The sequence below is a fragment of the Helicoverpa armigera genome, chromosome 5, assembly GCF_030705265.1.
Source record: "Helicoverpa armigera isolate CAAS_96S chromosome 5, ASM3070526v1, whole genome shotgun sequence".
Classification (NCBI taxonomy): Eukaryota; Metazoa; Arthropoda; class Insecta; order Lepidoptera; family Noctuidae; genus Helicoverpa; species Helicoverpa armigera.
Genome location: NC_087124.1, coordinates 13,880,688 through 13,902,697, shown reverse-complemented (window position 1 = coordinate 13,902,697; position 22,010 = coordinate 13,880,688). Strand labels below are relative to the sequence as shown.

At 47.2% G+C, this 22,010-nt stretch overlaps 2 protein-coding genes across 3 annotated transcripts in view; one reads left to right on the top strand and one right to left on the bottom strand.

Annotated features, from left to right (window-relative positions):
• Positions 1-3,354: 3,354 nt before the first annotated feature.
• Positions 3,355-22,010, bottom strand: part of LOC110382735 (FMRFamide receptor) — a 29,291-nt gene continuing 10,635 nt past the window's right edge. Inside the window, exons 2-3 of one of the 2 annotated variants that reach the window (XM_049842809.2) lie at positions 11,106-11,174; positions 3,355-5,023 (exon numbers count right to left, since the gene is read on the bottom strand). In XM_049842809.2, coding sequence (XP_049698766.1) covers positions 3,699-4,961 — 1,263 coding nt within the window. In that variant the 5' untranslated portion in view covers positions 4,962-5,023; positions 11,106-11,174 and the 3' untranslated portion in view covers positions 3,355-3,698. The remainder of the gene's footprint in view (positions 5,024-11,105; positions 11,175-22,010) is intronic. The other variant, XM_049842810.2, reaches the window with a different exon arrangement.
• LOC110382736 (trypsin, alkaline B) lies at positions 6,068-10,331 on the top strand. Its single transcript, XM_021343414.3, has 3 exons — positions 6,068-7,006; positions 7,078-7,252; positions 9,859-10,331. The coding sequence occupies exons 1-3, from the start codon at positions 6,660-6,662 to the stop codon at positions 10,285-10,287; spliced, it is 951 nt and encodes a 316-aa protein (XP_021199089.2). The 5' UTR covers positions 6,068-6,659; the 3' UTR covers positions 10,288-10,331.

Genomic DNA, 22,010 nt, shown 5'->3' with positions numbered 1-22,010 from the left:
ACTCACGCAATGAAGCTTTTAGCACTTTAAACATAAAACCATCGTTAAAGCTACCTGAGATAGAACCAATTAATCATATCATAAACGCAGGCATCTCGACACCACTGATACAAAACAATACACTACTCTCGAGTAACGAGGAGTTCGACGAAATCAAGAAACAACTCCGCATACTTAAAGCAAGTGAAAAGTTACCAAATCAACTTTCCTATCACGATATCCATCACTACACAGCATTTTATGTGATGATCGGAGTTGTGTTGGTGGTTGGAGCAGGCTTCATGGTACGGCGTCGGCTGCACAACAGGCGGACCGCTTCTCTCGAGGTGGCAAGGGCCGCATTGGCAAGTCTACAGGCAACGCAACACGTGAACCCGGCACGGGCAGAGGCTGGGGCCTCTGTCATCATCCACTGTGGAATATAGTGCTAGTGCGCGTAATCAGTGTGAAATTCCGTGTGTGTCAGATTACAGAGAAATTCCAAAGGTGCATAAGTTAGACAAGTGTACAGTGCCTATATCACGTAAAACGGAGTTCAAGTAGAGACTCTAAGCATTAAATAAGGACCAATTGGAATCACCTTGTTAATCATCAAGTATAAGGACCAATTGGCATCACCTTGTTACTCATCTTATCATGTTCATCTCATACTCATCTTCCCGCTCGGGAGCATGTACGGTGCAACCGCACATTCCGCACATCAGCATTTTACGCCACTTACATTTTAATTCATAATATATGTTCAGTTCGCGTTGAGCTACCAAGTTGGTCAAGCGTTCTCGTTACAGCCAACAAGGGCTGCGTCACTCATTTCATTCACTCATAGTCCATTAAGCTCATCTTTACCTTTAGTACGTTTCGGTTAATACAGTAGTGTTCAGTACTTAACAATCTTTTATTCCTTTCCACCATCATCTAAAGTATTGTAGGGTCCAGCAAGGGATCATACAATCCTTAACACAGAGTACTTTATAAATAATGAAAGGTTTCAGGAACTCTATATAATTAAGGATCTAGGAGTGGTGTACGATAAAAAAGTAACTTTTGAGCAACACATGGAAAGTATCTCTAAAAAGCATAAAAAATGTTAGGATTTGTAGTGCGAAATTCTAGGGGCTTTCATACTAAAACCAAAATAATGCTGTATTGCAGCCTCGTGCGAAGTATCCTAGAATATTGCAGTGTTGTGTGGAGACCCCACTATGCCGTTCATACATTGAGGATTGAGCGTGTGCAGAAGCGGTTTCTGTGGCACCTGGCATTTTCCGAAGGAAGATCCAAACGCCTACATTCCTATAGGACACGTCTGCACTAGGTACTATAAAATGCGTACTTTGTCAACGCGTAGAGATATTATCGATGCTGTATTCTTGTACAAATTATTAAGACACAAAATAGACTGTCCTCAAATTGTTAAGTCTTATTAGAATCCATGCACCGGCACCGTCTAGATACCCCAGATAGACTTCACCCATTGTACACAACATTACGGACGGATGGGACGCGACCTGTGTCGACACTCTTGCGCCATCCCTTCTTGCAAGTTCTGCGTGCTGTGCTGCTCCTGAAGCTGCTTCTGCGGAGAACCTCACGCGGCGGAAATATAGCGGCCTTATCGGAAACTAAACTTAAGAACCCTTTGAAGTTGTACGGTCCCAGTGTGGTTTTATAGTCTTTGGTCACAGACGTCATAGTAGGCACGGCGGCAACGCGAAACCGGTGGCCCGATTCTCCTTAGTTAATAATGTCAAAATCGAATAGAAATCGACGCAATATGATGACGACTGCCTCGTTGGTCTAGTGGTCGCAAGCGCGGCTGCTGTGCTCTAGGTCTCGGGTTCGATTCCCGGGTCGGGCCAAAATCGCTTTGTGGGTTTTCTTAAACTTTCACAAAGCAGCTCGTAGTCTGGAAGTTGGTGATCGATTCACCCGTGCATCGGAGAGCACGTAAATGTCGGTCCTGCGCCTGATCTCTTTCCGGTCGTGTCGGATTGCCGTCCCATCGGGTTATGAGAGTGAAGGAATAGGGAGTGCACCTGTGTCTGCGCAAATGCTCGTGCACTATAATATGTCCTGCGCAGCTGGCTGATCTCCTTAAATGAGAACAGCCGCCGTGGCCGAAATCGGCCGTGGACGCCATTATGATTGCAATAGCAGTTTTAACCATATCGGGTATTCTGCTACTAATATAAGACCAATCGTATTCCAACGACATTCGATTGGTTTGCGATTGGTCTGCTATTTTGGTGATTTTGGTCTATACGGTAGTTTGCTCTACAATCATATTGCAATAGTTAATCATTTGCAGACAAAATGATTCATTATTGAATGACAGAAAAGGATAAAAACGTTTATTTCAAAGAAAAAATAGCGGAATGCCACATAAGTTTCAATCGTAATCGAGTCGGGATTGGATCGCAGTCGAACGTGAATCGTATGTTGCTTAAATAAAATTAGGAGAATCGGGCCCCGGTATACTGACTGGTCGAGGTGGCCTAGTGGGTAAAGAACCAACCTCTCAAGTATGAGTGCCCGGGTTCGATTCCAGGTCAGGCAAATACCAATGCAACTTTATAAGTTTGTCTAAGTAGGTATACTTGATACCAATGACTGTGTTTCGGATGGCACTTTAAACTGTTGGTCCCGGCTGTTATTGAACATCCTTGGCAGTCGTTACGGGTTGTCAGAAGCCAGTAAGTCTGACACCAGTCTTTAACCAAGGAGTATTGGGTTGCCCGGGTAACTGGGTTGACGAGTTCAGACAGGCAGTCGCTCCTTGTAGAACACTGGTACTCAGCTGCATCCGGTTAGACTGGAAGCCGACCCCAACGTAGTTGGGAAAAAGTTTCGTAGGATGATGACGTACAGTTACCATAGTGGTAACTTTATTATATATAATAGCTGTTCCCCGCGGTTTCACCCGCATCCCGTGTGATTTTTTTTATCTATACTAATATTATAAAGCTGAAAGGTTTGTTTGTTTGTTTGAACGCGCTAATCTCAGGAACCGATTTGAAAATTTCTTTCAGTGTTAGATAGCCCATTTATCGAGGAAGGCTATAGGCTACTTTTTATCCCGGTACGTTAAGTAGTTCCCACGGGATGCGGGTGAAACCGCTGGCAGAAGCTAGTTAAATATAAAGTATCCTATGGTCATTCTTGTACCACCAAAAATATAAATAAGTATGTACAAGGTTTCATGATGATCTGTAGAGTAGCTTTTGCGTAAAAGCGTAGCAGAACAAACTGACTTTATAATATTATTTCGCATTTATAATATTAAGTAGGATACCCGACGTTTACGAAATAGCGGAGGAAATCACCGAGGGCTGTCACAAAAATATAACTCACGAAGACATTTAATGACATTTTATTATTAGAGCTTAATGCAATGAGTGGCACCGGCGCAGCGGCGCATACGATACGTCCTGGACATACCACCGCATCTTATTGTAACTACTTTATTTACAAACACTTCCATTTTTTTACATTACAAGGTATAATTCGTAGTCATCATCCTAAGACAAGTCTAAATTTTATATTTACACAAATGTACATGAGATGTTGAAAGTAGTCATATTCCGTCATCACCAGTTTGTCTTAACTCACATCACAGAAAACGTGTAGAGGCGTGTTCGCGGGTGTCAGGCGGCGCGGGAGGGGATGTGCGCGGCGGCGGGCGGCGCCAGCGAGCGCTGTTAGAAGTGCGCGCGCGCGCCGCCGCCCCAGCGCGAGTCCGACGCGCTCGACAGCTCCGTGGCCGGCGCGGGGTAGTACACCGTGGGCGCGGGCGAGGCGGCGCGCCGCGCCCGGCCCCCGCCCGCACCCCCCGCGCCGCCCCGCGAGCCGTGCGCCTCCGAGCGCCGCAGCGTGCCGTTGCGCGCGAGGCGCAGCGACACGCGCTCGCCGCACGACGCGAACGAGTCGTCGCGCGTGTGCTCCGGGGAGTCCCGCGTGCCGCCGCGCGGCCTCATTGCTCCGCCACAGAACATTTTCAAGAACACTCGCTTAAACTTTTCACCAAATATAACGTAAATAACAAAATTGACGCTGCTGTTGATAGTCACCAGCAGGTTGCTCGTCTTGACGAGTGGGTCCAATTTGTCGAATTGGTCGCCGAGGAACACCTCGAAGGAGTTGGTGACGAGCGGCAGCAGGTTGCACAGGAAGAAGACGAGCACGACCACCAGCAGCATGGTGGCCAGCCCCAGCTCCCGGCGCTGCACGCGCGACAGCCGCGCGCGCTCGGCCTGCGCGCGCCGCACCTGCCGCACGATGCACGCGTTCAGCGCGGCCAGCGCGGAGAACGGCACGATGTACATCACGATCATGTACATGGAGTGGATGTACACCACGATGTAGGAGTCGGTGCGGAAGCTCAGGTCGGCGGTGACGCAGTACACCGGCTCGCCGTCCACGAAGCGCTGCACCACCTCCGCCTCGAAGAACTTGGGCGCGTTGTAGGCGAGCGCGAAGGCGGCCGTGCCCAGCACGTACCAGCGCGCGCGCGACGACGTGCACAGCGCCTTGGCGCGGAAGGGGTGGCACACCGCCACCCAGCGCTCCACCGTCACGATGAGCGTCAGGTACACCGACATGGTCTGCGCCGCGTTGGCGATGGGGTAGGCGTAGGGCGTGATGTGCGGGCACACGTGGTAGTAGTAGTAGCGCAGCCGGCCCGTGTACGGGAACACGGCGGTCAGGCCGAACAGCAGCACGGAGGTGAGGATGAGCACGGTGTCGCAGGCCGCCAGCCCCACCAGCAGGCAGTTGATGGAGGAGCGCATCTGCGGGCGCGACAGCACCAGCACGGCCAGCGCGTTGCCCAGCAGGCCGGCGGCGCCGATGGCGTTCAGCAGCACGCCGTGCACCACGAAGCGGAACAGCTGGTCGGCCGGCGCCACGCCCGCGTCCGAGTCGCAGCCCGCGTCCGGCGCGTCCGCCTCCGACGCGTTGCTCATGGCCCGCGCGCGCCGCGCCCGCCGCGCCCCGCGCGCCGCCCGCGCTCTCCGCGCCCTCGAGTCTGCAACAACATGCTATAGTAAGCCTGACGTTCTGCTGTGTTTTATTGCGATTTTTTATTATTATTATATACCTGTTGTGTTTTGTGTTTTATTATTTTAATTTTAATTTTTAATTTAATTTTTTTTTATGTCTAATTTACTATTTAATTTCAAATGTCTAATTTAATTTAATTTGTATGTTCATGTGTTTTTTTTTTATTTAATATTGTTTAAGTTACTTTAATTTTAACTGAAGATGATGTATGCATGATGTGTTCTCCTGTAATTGAAGGAGCACAAATCTACAAATAACTTTTTTTATAATTACGCATGTAAGGTGTATCCTTCGTTGGAGTTCCTTTTGAATAAAATAAAAATAAATAAAATAAAATAAAAAAATACCTCTCATATTATAACCTTATCCCGACAAGAACGATAACAATTAAAAAAAAAACAACCTATTTTGTTACCAAACTCTAGAGGTAAACCTACGTATACCATACTCTATTCACCGAGCCGTGAGCCAAAATGTAAACAAAGAATTACACTTTTTCAAGATGGCAGGTTATTCGTCGTCACGTCGGGTCGTCACATTTTTATGTAAAACCAGCTTTTGCCCGCGGCTTCGCTCCAGTCAACTGACTTCTCTACTTTACCCTATTTTTTTTTCATAAGAACCTTCTCCTGACAATAACAAACACAACAAAAAAAGAATTAGCCAAATTGGTCCAGGCGTTGTTGAGTTATGCGCTTACCAACACATTTTGTGATTCATTTTTATATTATAGATGTTCGCAGTATCAGTGGTCTACAATTTAGTTGGTTTCTATGTTTGACAGTCAAGTCTTCTAGGTTCTTTTACTAAACGATTTAATACATATTTCTTTAAAATAAATAAAATATTTTACGTATTACTTCCGTAGTTATTTTTATAAAATATAGCCGTTTTCACCCGCGTCCCGTGGGAGCTACTGCCCGCACCGGGATAAAATATAGCCTATGTTACTTGCAGATAATATGGCTTTCTAATGGTGAAAGAATATTTAAAATCGGTCCAGTCGTTTTTGAGTTCATCCATTAGAACCAAACAAACAAAGTTTTCCTCTTTATAATGTTAGTATAGATGTTCATTACTTCAATCGTGACTTATAAAGAATCCTTTTTATGGTTTGTTTACCATTTGGCTCATGGCTCCGAGAATAGGGTAGGTATAGTTCTTTCTGTATTCGTGTAGTATTATGAAAGGATCGGCCTTTAATTTTTATTTAAAGCACTCCTAAAAGCAACACACAAACATTATCTTCCAAGTGCGGGTTGACCGCGTCCCCCGGTAACCGGAGTGGCTCCCCGAGCTCCCGTCACACATTAAGTAGCCTATATTCGTCTCCTGGGCACCACCTGTCTGCTGTCTTTAATACATGAATTTAGACATTCGTATTTATATGTCCGAATTTACACTTCATTTATATCATTAAGGTGTTCAGGTGCTCTCCTGTTTCATTCCATAAAGAATATTTCAATGTGCTGGCCGATCTCATTTGTCGGCTGTGGCATAAATAATTAGAAGCGAGTGACAAACGTCAGCGGGTGACAAGCAGTGCTCGCTAGCATTTGCTGAAGAGGATGCGTGGGGCAGCAAGTGCGAGGCGCTAAGCGATGCTGGCGGTGCTGGTGTTGGCGTGGCTGGCGAGCGCGGGCGCGGCCCGGAACGGCAGTCGCTACGCGTTCTACCGCAGCATGGAGCGGGGCGCGCGCGGCGCGGGCGAGACGCGGCGCGTGTTCGGCGGCGCGGCCACCACGCTGGGCGCCTACCCCGCGGCCTGCGTGCTGCTGGACCGCTACTGGACGGCGCGCTGCTCGGCGGCCGTGGTGGCGCCGCGCTGGGCGCTCACGGCGGCGCACTGCGTCTCGCCGCACATCGCCTACGTCAAGTACAACGCGCGCCGCCCCTCCTCTCCCGAGGGCGACGTCTCCGCCGTGCACTACCTCTACCGGCACCCGGGGTACGTGCCCCTCCCCGCCCCCGCCCCGCCCCCGCCACGCCAGCACGCTGAGCGCGCTCGTCTGTCCGCAGGTACCAGGTGGTGCAGGAGGACGAGGGCCGCGGCGTGGACGTGACGCTGCTGCACCACGACGTGGGGCTGGTGCGCACGCGCAGCGACATGAGCCTCGCCTCCGCGCCCAAGCTCGACCCCATGGCCGCCATGCGCCTCTATAACCCCGTCGACTTGAAGAACGAGGAAGTACAGGTGACAAGATATACCCCTAGACAAGAAGTCATTCCCTTAAACTGCCCCTTATATATTTGTGTATTAGTATCTAATACACCAAAGGTATCTTGTGTATTGCTAACATTGTAAGTTTTCTTTTGTAAGTAATTACTGCAAAATAGAGAAATCAACACAGATGTGTAAGCTATCAGCGGCAGCTCGGTAACATTGTAGCTGTAGGTAAACTGCGCGTGCCTTACTCGCATACGATACAATTACAATATGAGCTGACAGCGCCTGGCGTGGAGGTCTAGTGGGTACAGAACCAACCTCTCAAGTATGAGTACATGTTTCGTTCAGGAAAGTACAGGCAGGCAAGTAGTTCTAAGTATATCTTTTCCACAAATGACCGTGTTTCGGAGGGCACATTAAACAGTAAGTCCCGTCCATAGACATAATATTAGTAAACAGGACTGCGCATATAAACCCAAAAAACGAGCCGAGTGAAACAGTTAGTACAGAGGCTGTCTGTCCCTTTCTAATAGGGTGACTATGAGATTAAGCTATGTGAGACAAATCCGAATTTGCTAAGATTATTAAACGCAGATTGGTATTGAAGTTTTAACTTACGCAGTTTGTGACCTTAAGATACTTATAAAGGCTTTTAATAATTAGCGGGAATTAGCAGTATAAAAGCAGGAAGATTCGAAGTGAAGACTGTTTTTTTTTGTATTTCTACTTCATATATAGACTGCTGAGCCATTTATGTCACCTTTCTTCATTTTTTGGGATGCTATAACAATAGTACAACAGTTTTAAAATCCATCACCCATATTTTCACTCATTACAAGAATTCATGGGCACCCTAGTTGTTTGGTTTACGAAAATGTTATTATTAGCTAACCTGTGGAACGATATATTGCAACCACCATAGGATTCACTCTTACAATGTATAAACGCAACACTTTTTCACCATTTAAGTAGTTTAAATTGATTTAATACAAAAAATATAAACAAAAGGACAATGGGCACTTTGTATGGGATTTGGTACCCGCTCCAACAGTAACGTATGATATATCATTAGAAAGGTATTTACGTGGGGAATAATAAAAACTATGGGGCCTGCCTCAATTAGCTGTCCGATCCGAGTAACGATAAAAATTGAATCGACATAGAAACAAGTATGTCATCCATATATGCAAATTCATTAAGAGGCATATGTCGTCAGTGTAATAATTTTTAACTCAGTTAATAGACATTTTACATTGTTTGAGATACACTCTATTATAATCTTAAAGTTGTAACAGTCAATGGAGTCATACTACGGAAACCACAATCGTCATCTGATTTGACAAAAGTTCAAATCATTTCTATCCATCTTTTTTTAAAAAGAAAGTCATCATTATCTCAGCACCTCTTGAGGAGCAAGATTAAGTCGTAATATGTACTATGTTAACATCGTCTCCTGACTTTTCAACCGTAATTAATTGTAAATACTGAATAACTTTCATCAAATAGCATCAGCTAGTTCTGCGTGAACTGCAAAGGATTGCACAGTCTTTTTTTAAAGCAGCGGGAAGGCAAACATTTTAAGAAGGCCAAATTCCTGTTTTTTTGTTACTTTATCAGTTTTTATTGAATACAGCTGGATTTAAGAACTACATCTACATCGACGATTTATGAACATTACACATTCTATTAGTCGATGTCACGCGAAATGGACAAGGATTTGGGACTAGTCGTCATAGTAAAATTGTTTTGCCTTGCCAAGACCTACGCAATGGTACTAGAATCAACACTGTTGGACAGGGTACCAAAACGCCCATCGTCCTTTTAAATGCTGATTACGCGCCAAGAATCTTCAGGGTTACCGCTAGATAATAAAAAAAAGCAAAATTAAAATTTATGTTGTTTATGTTTTAATAATAAATACGAATAAATTAATGCGATTGTTATTAATTTGTTGACTTACAATTGTTAAAATAAGATACAAATTTTATGTGATTCAATTGGTTTTTGGGAAGACAAAACTTTTGATCACAACATTTTTTTATGCTGGCAAGGTGTTAGAAAGAGACAAACAGCCTCCGTTCGAACTATCCCTCTCGGCTCGGATTTGCCTCTGTGTATTATGCAACCAATTTAGTACCTTATTGCGTTAGAATAGAGTTCATTTTCGTAAATATATATTTTGAGCGTGCGCAATCTTGTTTAGTAATATTATATCTATGGTCCCGTCAGTCATAGAACAACTTTGGCAGCCATCATTGGCATTCACAAGCCAGTAAGTGTGACAACCAGTCTTACCAAGGGATATCGGATTGCCCGGGTAACTGGGCTGAGGAGCTTCTTGTAAAACACTGGTACTCGGCTGCATCCGGTAAGACTGGAAGCCGACCCCAACGTTTGGAAAAGGCTAGGCACATGATAAGCTGACAGCGAGAAAGTAAATAATAGCGAGGGAACTACCCGCGCACATGAATATAACAGACCATATTAGTCTGTGTTTTTTTCTTATAGTAGCTAAGTAGTAACTAATAGACTATGAACATTTGTATGTATGTGCATAGAATTATGTATATTTAGATGTATTTCCTGCCGTAATGTAACTGAGAGCAGTGGTGCAGCAGCGAGCGTGTGCGCAGGTGCTGGGCTACGGGCGCACGGAGAAGTCGTCGCTGGGCGAGGAGCTGTTCGAGGTGCGGCTGCGGCTGGTGTGGTGCGAGCGCGGCGCGTGGTTCCACTGCGTGTGCGGCGTGGGCGGCGCGCGGGCCGGCAGCAGCGCGCGCGGCGTGTGCTCGGGCGACTCGGGCGGGCCCGTGCTGTACCGCGGCGCGCAGGTGGCCGTCACCTCCATGGGCCCGCTCGAGTGCGCCGGCGCGCGCCTCGACCCCGCCGACGGCGCCACCAGCGTCTTCACGGCGCTCTACAACTACGCGGACCTCATCAACGCCACCATCTACGACACGGAGGCGGCGCTGCGCATGCGCAAGATAGGCGAGAGCGCCGCCGCCTCGCCGAGAGTCGCCGCGCTCGCGCTCGCCGCGCCGCTGCTCGCCTGGCCCGCTCGGTAGGCCGACTCTACGAGTCTGCTCAAACAATAAAAACCCTAAATAGTTTCGCTGTTTTATTGCTCGACCAGCGAAGCGGATCACTTGGAAAATCTTCTGATAATGAATTAGATAAAGGGGCCGGAGGAAGGAATGACCGCCAGCCTCGTGTCTCCCGCGCTGTGTACGCAGGCGCGTGCCGCTCTCCTGAACTAGTACAGCTGCTTCGAGTGTACGAGAAGTCGGAGCGGTCGTCGTCACAGTGGTCAGTCCGCGGGCCGGGCTGCCGCGCTGCAATGCGTTTGGAGGGCGCAGTCATCATCTCATCTGCCTTGCCTTTTTCCAACTATGTTGGGGTCAGCTTCCAATCTCACAGGATGCAGCTGAGCGATTGCCTATCCTCCTCAACCATACATACTTAAAAAAGATTACATACAAACTTAAAAAAGTTTCATTGGTACTTTGCCCGACCTGGAATGGAACCCACGCACTCATACTTGAGAGGCTGTTTCTTTACCCACCAGGGTACCAGGACGGCTATTCATCTATACTAATATAATAAAGAGGAAAACTTTGTTTGTTTGGTTGTAATGGATAAACTCAAAAACTTCTGGACCGATTTTAAATATTCTTTCACCATTAGAAAGCTGTATTATCTGCAAGTAACATAACATAGGCTATATTTTATCCCGGTGCGGGCAGTAGCTCCCACGGGACGCGGGTGGAACCGCGGGAAACGGCTAGTTGGCTATATTGGTATTTCAGAAATCAGAGTTAAGTGGTATAATAGTAGTAAGAATAGTCCGGGGTATGACACATGTGACAGCAGTGTGAGTGCTCACCCTAGGGACTGCGCATAGACCGCGGCGCGGCGCGGGGGTGCGGGGCGGCCGGCCCGCTCGCGCCCACATCTGTAACAACACATTTTACTGTTTCAAACTACTTTAAGTATATTGTCCTATAATGCATAAAAATAACATTTCTTTGAGAAATGCTACATCATATCCATATAAACAATTCAACTTAGGCGACGTGTATTTTAATGTCACCAACAGTAGCTGTGGTAATTTATGCTGCAACAGGCACAGTCACCATATATTACGTCGGCCGGACTGGCTGCACTACGAACATTGCTACGAACAGGGCTACGAGCTACGAAGCGCGTAGCTCGTAGCTCGGACGCACATTGCGTGTGTGTGTGTGTTCTTGTGGCACTATATTGGTGGAATCCCGCCATAAGACCAATGGCGAACCCCCAAACTATTGTAATGTATGCTCCTATGGATGAATTTTTTTATACGTCTACCTACTTACAAGAGAGTCAATCGAACTCATTGTTATTTCGGTCTGCCTGAGTGCAACGATAATGTAGCCAGGGCGGCGGCCGGCCTGCATCTTTCTGCCCGTTTCTTTGGATGCTGACTCATAATTTCCTGTCCGAATACGCCTCCACGAGTCAAGCGGGAGGCGCCCTCCCCTCCCCCCCTCCACTCTACAATGCTATGTCGCGTATTAGTATTGTTATGGACGCTATAATGCAGGGCTCCGTGGCCTACAAATTATCTCTGTATGTTATTTGGAAATTGCTAATACAGTGTTTGTTCTTCTGTTACTCGGCTGAAAAGCAGTTAGCTGCTCGTGATAAAATATAGTAAAGTATTGAAGGACAATACTAAAAATATAGGATTTCAAGGTTTTCGATAACGACTTTTAAGTTTATTGAATAAAAAACCTGTAACATGAATTTTACCTATGTAAGGATAATCGCAATACGAAAAAAAACCAAACACACGAAGAGCCAGAGAATGCGTGCTAACAATAAACAGGATATAGTGACAGTCGCGCAGTACACCTCACGTCATGCAAGCGCGCCACTAGCAGCGCCGGCCGACCTGCCCCCGCCGCCAGCCCACCACTGCTGGGGAACATCGTGTCCACACGCGGGACGCGGCTCGCGGTCACAGCGTCACAGCTGAGAGTGACGAGGACACGCGCCACTAGCAGCGCCGGCCGACCTGCCCCGCCGCCAGCCCACCACTGCTGGGGAACATCGTGTCCACACGCGGGACGCGGCTCGCGGTCACAGCGTCACAGCTGAGAGTGACGAGGACACGCGCCACTAGCAGCGCCGGCCGACCTGCCCCCGCCGCCAGCCCACCACTGCTGGGGAACATCGTGTCCACACGCGGGACGCGGCTCGCGCTCACAGCGTCACAGCTGAGAGTGACGAGGACACGCGCCACTAGCAGCGCCGGCCGACCTGCCCCGCCGCCAGCCCACCACTGCTGGGGAACATCGTGTCCACACGCGGGACGCGGCTCGCGCTCACAGCGTCACAGCTGAGAGTGACGAGGACACGCGCCACTAGCAGCGCCGGCCGACCTGCCCCGCCGCCAGCCCACCACTGCTGGGGAACATCGTGTCCACACGCGGGACGCGGCTCGCGCTCACAGCGTCACAGCTGAGAGTGACGAGGACACGCGCCACTAGCAGCGCCGGCCGACCTGCCCCCGCCGCCAGCCCACCACTGCTGGGGAACATCGTGTCCACACGCGGGACGCGGCTCGCGGTCACAGCGTCACAGCTGAGAGTGACGAGGACACGCGCCACTAGCAGCGCCGGCCGACCTGCCCCGCCGCCAGCCCACCACTGCTGGGGAACATCGTGTCCACACGCGGGACGCGGCTCGCGCTCACAGCGTCACAGCTGAGAGTGACGAGGACACGCGCCACTAGCAGCGCCGGCCGACCTGCCCCGCCGCCAGCCCACCACTGCTGGGGAACATCGTGTCCACACGCGGGACGCGGCTCGCGCTCACAGCGTCACAGCTGAGAGTGACGAGGACACGCGCCACTAGCAGCGCCGGCCGACCTGCCCCGCCGCCAGCCCACCACTGCTGGGGAACATCGTGTCCACACGCGGGACGCGGCTCGCGCTCACAGCGTCACAGCTGAGAGTGACGAGGACACGCGCCACTAGCAGCGCCGGCCGACCTGCCCCCGCCGCCAGCCCACCACTGCTGGGGAACATCGTGTCCACACGCGGGACGCGGCTCGCGCTCACAGCGTCACAGCTGAGAGTGACGAGGACACGCGCCACTAGCAGCGCCGGCCGACCTGCCCCGCCGCCAGCCCACCACTGCTGGGGAACATCGTGTCCACACGCGGGACGCGGCTCGCGGTCACAGCGTCACAGCTGAGAGTGACGAGGACACGCGCCACTAGCAGCGCCGGCCGACCTGCCCCGCCGCCAGCCCACCACTGCTGGGGAACATCGTGTCCACACGCGGGACGCGGCTCGCGCTCACAGCGTCACAGCTGAGAGTGACGAGGACACGCGCCACTAGCAGCGCCGGCCGACCTGCCCCGCCGCCAGCCCACCACTGCTGGGGAACATCGTGTCCACACGCGGGACGCGGCTCGCGCTCACAGCGTCACAGCTGAGAGTGACGAGGACACGCGCCACTAGCAGCGCCGGCCGACCTGCCCCGCCGCCAGCCCACCACTGCTGGGGAACATCGTGTCCACACGCGGGACGCGGCTCGCGGTCACAGCGTCACAGCTGAGAGTGACGAGGACACGCGCCACTAGCAGCGCCGGCCGACCTGCCCCCGCCGCCAGCCCACCACTGCTGGGGAACATCGTGTCCACACGCGGGACGCGGCTCGCGCTCACAGCGTCACAGCTGAGAGTGACGAGGACACGCGCCACTAGCAGCGCCGGCCGACCTGCCCCCGCCGCCAGCCCACCACTGCTGGGGAACATCGTGTCCACACGCGGGACGCGGCTCGCGCTCACAGCGTCACAGCTGAGAGTGACGAGGACACGCGCCACTCTGCCATGTGAGGGGCGACACACACATCATTATGTCGAGAATTTTTCCCAAATGGCGCGTATCCCAGTGCGGTCGCTGGTTAATTAATTATCCTCAATGAATATTAAAAGGGGAAAGTGGGGACTCAGCCCCTAAATCATGAAATGGGAACATGTGAGCGACACACACGTGGGTCGGGTGACGTCCCCGGCAGCTCGCGCCGCGCGCTGTGCGCCTGCAGCGATGCGCTCCCTGTACCAGCGACGCTTATCTTCACTCAACTCACTACTGAAATAGGTACCCCAGTTTAAATAGTTTTTTAATTGATGTATCTTTGTCATAATAAATATAATAAATCATAGCCCTGCTTAGCAGTAGGGTAAAAGTACAATTAAATTGTAGTAGTACGTACGTAGTAGTGTACGATTTGCAAATGTTGCACCTTACAGTTAAACTGGCTGCACGACATATTAAAGCAACAATCAACTGCAGAGAAACATCTCGGTGGGACATCATACACTAACTATACACGTAGTATAATATTCACTCATCATCTGCTTAGCCATTTTAGTCGGCTTCCAGTCTAACCAGACGCATCTGGGTAGGTACCAGTGTTTAACAAGGAGCGAGTGCCTATCTGACCTCCTCCACCCAGTAACCCAGAGTCAAAGTCAAAGTATTTATTATTTGCAAAACATAGGTAAAAATAAAACTAAAATAGTGCGCTATGATCTGTCTATGGTAACACGTACAAATATGGTTTGGACTACAATAATAAGTATTAAAAATTCGCTTAAAAAGATACTAGAATTAAAATAAGAAACTATTACAATTTTAAACTAGAGTTAAACATCTAAATTAGTAATTTTAGAAGTCATCAACCGTGTAGCAACATTTCTCAATGAGATTTTTTTTGTAAGATTTTCTTAAACTTATGGAGAGGTTATAATCTCATCGGGAATATTGTGGTAGATTCTCGAACAAACTTGTCTGCATGAGAGATGTTTTACACCTCGTGTGTCACGGCTGTGAGCTCATCCTTACTAATATTATAAATGTGAAAGTAACTCTGTCTGTCTGTCTGTCTGTCTGTCTTTTCTTCACGCTTAAACTACTGAACCGATTTGTGTGAAATTTGGTACAGACATAGTTTGGAACTTGAGAAAGGACATAGGATAGTTTGTATTACAAAAAATATAAAAATAAAAAATACAATTTATTCCGGACATATAGCGCCATCTATTGGTCAATCCAAAAATCTGCTGGAAGTCACTATTCCACGCGAACGAAGTCGCGGGCAAAAGCTAGTTTATTATATATTGAGCTCGCATAGGTGTTTTTCTACCATCCGACAGTTTAGTGGACGTGTGCTAGTTGGTTTTAACAAACAATGCAGTTTCGGGAATATGCAGTGATGGAAACGTGAGAATTTTAAGTCACAACTGTGACAACTGTCTTTTAGTTTACTTTTGGTTTACACAATGACCTAAAACATCTTTTTTCATCCTAAAGATAAGTTCTATCACTGGACAGCCCCCAAAAAACAAGCCTATATCGTAGAACTGATGTAACTAGTCCGTGATACGCTGTTAGTAGCGTTCAATATTAACTATCTTTGACAACTGAAAGAGTGCATATGCACCTTGGCTCAGTCGCTTGCATAACTGTTCAGTGTGAGGCTTCCAGGTTAGCTTATTGTCTATTGTAATACCTAAGAATTTTACACAATTGGCTTCTTATATTTGGTTGTCTTGATAAGAAACATTTATCAAGGCAACACAATACTCAATAGTTGCGCTGCTTAACCTTATGATCGACCGATCCGCGTGGCTTTGCCATAGCCAAGAGGAATACACTTTTATAGAAAAAATGAGAAAATAAAGTACAATCTGTGTTATGACAAGTCGCGAAAGGCAGCGTGACGAGCGAGTACTTACAGGGCTTATAACATGAACATTCACGATCGTATGTTTGGGCAAGTCATGCGCGCTGTAGTACAACAACACCACAACAGGAACAGCTCCTGCCGGCTGAGCACCGCAGCCCGTGACTAGCGCCGGCTCTCACTTCGCCCCACCAATGCTCGGGTACACTACCGGCAGAAACCTTTTTTTTTTTAACGACGTCTAAAATCATCAAATGCCCCCTCCCGCTGTGGGTTAGCAGCGGTGAGGGAGTGTCAGACTCTTACTGGCTAAAACCGTTGTGTTTCGTCGTAGACCTTTTATGTACCAGGACCGCGGTATCTCTTTCGAACAACCCGCAGTTCCGGCTGACACCTATGACCAACTATTTCTTGAGGCGCTTTTAGTATAGTTTTAAGTTTTCTATTTCTGATTCTTCTATTTCTTTTTATTTCAATACTAATATCGAAAGATTTTTTTGTAAAAAGGTAATTATTTCATATGGGGTCCTGACGTAGCTGTGTAGCATTGTAGCTTCGTAGCGTCGTAGCATCGTAGCAAGCACAAGAACGAAAAGACAAAATGTATGTAGATGCGAAGTGAGTGCTGAGTAGCGAGTAGGGCTTGAGAGTTATGTTCGGCTGGTCGGGGTTGTACCGCCAAGTGTCGGATACCATAGCCTTGGGAAGGGTGTAGGTGCAAGCTATTTTTTTATAATGAGCTGATCATAGTTCTAGATGGTAGTGGGTTCAGGCAAACTGAGAATAAAGCAAATATGCAGCTTTATAATATTAGAAGCATAATTATCGTATACTGTTGGACTAGGCAATGAGTTGTAAGGTGCGTGTGCAGCGGGCTCAGGGGGCGCCCCGGCACGGGACTGTTGTCCGCTTACGACCTCATAAAAATGTTAGTTCCATAACAAGTCGTTAAAACAATATGTCGACTCGTAAATAAGCTTCATGCCCTATCAAATATATACGACAATAAAATTAGCTATAGTGGTCCACGATGCGCAGCCCCGAGCCGCCGGCGGAGTCGCTCCACGAGCCGCCAGTGTAGCAGCTCACAACATTATAATATAATAGTCGCGCGTTCAGAGCATTCATAAGTATTGCACATGACAAGGTAACTACGAGTATGTAGCGAGCTGGTGTAGTTGTTCGAGTTCCCTCTGCAAAGCTACAGTACACCAGCTCGGCTTGTATCACGGACTTGGAGCGTTAGCTGTTCCGCCGATTTAGGATAATCTTGACGTGTCTGTTTGTAACGTATTCTACGTTATAAGAAAATCAATGAAAAAAACTTATTGTAAAACTTATAGATTCAAATAAATAAAATAATAACGTGAGTTATATTATACAATCTGCCTCGTTTCCATGCACACGAGCAGACGCAGATGAGCTTATAGTCGGCGGTGCAGTATCGATACCGATACACGTAATCGAACACATTTAGTGTGACAGTTAAGCCGAGCTGCAGAGCGGGAGCGCGTCACGCACTAGCGCCCCGACACGCATTACGCGATTTATTACCGGACGAAATTGAATATGGCACATATTGAAGATTGATGATCAGATACCTGACGCAGGTGTCACAGAGGATCGATCTGCAACACTACGCCGGGTGTCACCTTCACGGAGCTTGCGGCGCCTCATTGTAAGCGCACGTGCGGAGGACAACAGATCACAACATTCCGACTGACTATTGCAAACAGGACATTAGTGTATGTATATGTTGTTAACCTAACCTCTTTCTATTAGCTCTTGTGATTGCTCTTGATAATTTGCTCTCTCATGAAGTTCTTCGCCGTCTATTAGCCATCTCATGACATGATTTGGGCTGATCGTTGAATAGAAATCATTTTCCGATGTGTAGAACAAAACGATTATCAGACGATGACTTGATCATATCGTGAAATTGTTAAAACCTTTCACACTGGCGGCTTTCCGATTGCAGAAAGCGAGCTACATCATCCGATTTATAGGTGCGACAACAAAATCCGCCCGTGTCCTGTCCGTGCCCGCGCCCGATCCCAATATTGTAACTATCAGTCGCTTCGCTTACTAGACATAGGAAGTTAGGGCACTACAAATTCGAGAAGATCGATCTCAGGTAGGTACATGATGATTTCTTTGATTATGTAAATGTCTAGATTGAGTGTCGCCCTACAATCACAACATCGGCAATGAGGCAAACAAGTTATGCATGTGTGCGTGTAAGTGCAGTTTACACTGCGCGGCGACGTAAATAATGTTATCAGCTTTTACGATTCTTCCATAAATAATGTAAAAAAATAGACTAATTAAATAAATTTAACGTTTATATACGTAGTGTTATTCGGTTTTAGTGTCTCTTCATTTAATTGTTACTTTTTTAAATAAATAAAAAACACTAATTAAATTAGAGTCAGGCAGTAGTATGTTGTAATAAAATCAACTCAGATAATCAAAAAATCTAGGATTGCATGGAATTCTAAAAAACTAAGATGTTACGTTGATGACGATCATTTACTAATGAAATAATAGCAAATAATATTTTGTTTTGGATAAGGGCTGATTATTGAAAAGTCAGAAAATGTTTATCTGAACAATAAAAATGGAGATTAAATCTATGATTTGATACTATTAGTGTCACGTATCACTTTTTTGCGCACTGCTTAAAAAATATCCTGTACCTATGCATAGCATAAATTCGTGATGTTGGGAGAGTGGAAAAAAAATAAACTGGCAACACTGATCAAATATGGCGCGTTTTAGTAATCGTACCACACAGGTACAAAAATAGAATAGAAAAACAAACATCCATTTTCTGGGTTACTTACCGATGATAGGTGATGTTTCTGGTACTTTTGACCCTTCCTTTATTATACATAGTTATAATTCCGGCAGACTTTAATAACACATATCGTCATTTTATCACTTATTTGAAGTTTACTTAGCTCGCGTAATACGTATTGACAGTTAGGCGACACGATCTGGAGTGATTGGCGGGAAAGCGCCTGTCAGTGAACTATTCACTGACACTTTTTGACACGCATGCGCGCACTTGACGCTACATCTAGACATTTATTTAATCAAAGGATCATTTACATTTAAACCACTCAGATAATAACTGAAGTTCTTGGAATACATTGGGTTTTAATAATGTTTCACAGCGACGTACCTCAGTTGGCAGTAGGTACATGAAATGCTCGTATTTGGTAAGGGCTCGTATGTTATAAAGAAACGCAATAAGGATTTCTGGAATCGGTCCAGTAATGACTTACAAACTTGACCTTTTGTAATAGTAGTACGGTACACTTAGACGTGGAGAGCTAATAAATCTAAAAGTTTTACGGAGCCCCGGGGCCGCCGCCGACTGTAGCGCGGCGCAAGACTCCACTGGCGAGGAGCCTCGGCTGTAGCTTTGCTTCCACATGAGTCTACGTGGGCATACTTACCCCGGTGCTTACTTACATCTATACCAATATTATAAAGAGGTGGTAAGTTTGTATGTAGGAGGTACTCTTTGGAACCGCGAGTCGGATTTCCAAAATTCTTTCACTGATAGATACGTAGCTCCAATGTTCTTGAGTGCCATAGGCTATATTTTATCCCAGTGCGGGCAGTAGTTTGGGCCTGTACCTTATACTTTACCGTACCAGCTTTTGCCCGCGGCTTCACTCGCGTTAAGCATTAATGTTTACTTTTGTTTAGCGTGTGTAAATTAGGCCCTACAAAACTTTTTTACACACAAAATTCTTAACTAATCTGCGCGAAAGCTAACAAGCTATTGGGTGAACTTATTCGTGAACAACCAACTTAATAAACATAGTTCAGGCATATGATACATTAGAACTTATTAACAATTAAGCAAAATACAGTAAAATATGTTCAAATGAAATACATAAATGATTTATTTCTTTATAAAACTGTCCATGAGAGAAACAATGTTCTCTGTTGTCGATACCCGCGAGAGTTAGTCCCTGAGAAATATTTATTGTCATTGATGTTCGACTTAATCAATTCGTTCCGGTACTGATAGTTCAAACTAATACATTTATTACATATATTAAACAATAATTTATTTTGTGAGAAGCGGACTTCTTCATCGAAATAGCTTCAATCTTTAATTTCAGTCAAAAATATAAGATTTATACAAACTTTCATCCGCAATTTTATTCCGTTAGGGTGGAATTTATTCAAATCCTTTCTTAGCGGAAGCCTACGGCATAACATGTGCCTGCATGCCAATTGTCAGGCCGATCCCTCCAGTGGTTTGGGCTGCGCGCTGATAGATGTGTGCATGTGATGTAACACTTGCTCGTCTTAAAGCTGCCAGCAGACTGCGACCGAGCCGCGTACTGAGTGTCCACGTTCGCCATCCACCCGCCAACAACACGAACTAGTTTTTATCCATCATAGTCTTTAGGAGGGTTCTATTCCTCAGAAGGAAAACTAAACATAATCCTGACACAAGAATCAGTTCATGTTGTGTGAGACACAAGGTCTCTCGGAGTTGCAACAAGCTCGTTGGGTAACACAGTAACAGATAATGCCACCATTTATAGGTGTGCGCGACACTCGCAGCTACAAGCTGTGGCTACTCGTCAGGCTCAAGTGTTCGCTGGCAGTGCGTGCCGTTGCTTTTATCCCAGTTCACCCGACAATAGACGATTGGCCGTCAGCTTTTACAACGAAGTATATGTTACGTTACGTAATTTTTTACGTTTACTAAACACGTCCCTTATGTACCGCGACGACTGCGTTGACACTGCGGCTAGCCGTTTCATTAACGAATGGAAATCCAACGTGTACCGGCTGTCGGCTGTACGACACAAAAACGAATAAAAACAAAACGTGCACGACAATGTCGTGTAACGCAGCCAGACTTGTACACATGAGTAGAGCAGAGCATACGAGTTCAATTACTATTTACTAATCTGTGGTTAAATCTAGGAAGACGCTTACGCGGTGTGCAATGTTTATTCAAGAGCCATCAAGAAACCTCTCATATTTTGGCAAATGCACGTTCTTATCGGCCCTGCTGTATACTGGCCGGAACGAGGATGACATCGACGTGTCTAATATTATACTTCGTACAGTATGGTATTAAAATAAAAACATTGTTGGTCGCTGAGGGCACAGCTCGTGTAGTGTTCCGGCGACGGGTACTGGGCAGCGGCTCGCGCTACTCGGGAACAAACATTAATTTGATTGGTGTCGAGTGATTGAGTGGGACGGCGTGTGAGCGGCCTCGCCGGCCGCCTCGACAATAATTGTCCACTTTATTTGTATGCGGCGACAAGGAGGCGAGGAGACGCGCGCGGGGAGCGGCGGGAAGAGGCTCAGCACCGCGGAGCCGGTGCGTGCATTGTTCTAATGAGGCACAGGCAGGCGACACAGCGACGCCAGTTGTCGCCGACAGATATGGTGCTACGCGATCATTAGCTAGCATCTGCGCGTTATAGCGCGCTGCCGGCGGCGCGTACACAAGCCGCGCGAAGGTCGCCGAACAATGCGCTATAAAGTCGGTCGCGCAATGACACGCCACCTCGCGAGTGCACGCCAGGATCAGCTCTTGTCGCTATAGTGTTCATAGCGTCCAATTGATGAGGGCAGGTACTTACTCAAAGGCCAAAGAGAGAATACCACCTGGGGAGGGGTCAGATTAAAGACACATGAGGCTGGCGTTTCACCATTAGCAACTACGACTGGTAGGGAGATGGTGTTTAATCGGTAGCAACTCGAGCCTCTGCAGATCTGTTGGATTTTATTAGTTACTCATTATTGCGCAGGTACCTAGTTTACAAAAACTATTTGCGGAAATCCATGAATAGGAAACATATGCGGAAATTGATGTTAAAATAATGCTTCGGTTGTTGAAGAACTTTTACTTAAATGCGTTCCACAAATATGAAGCATTAATTCCGCGAGATATGCAGCAGAAGTCTCACCATCCCGCCATAACAACATTCACTTTTGTGCACATGCACTCCTCGGGGCATCCTCAGGAAATGTCGAATCGTGGACCGACCGAGCGGTCTTC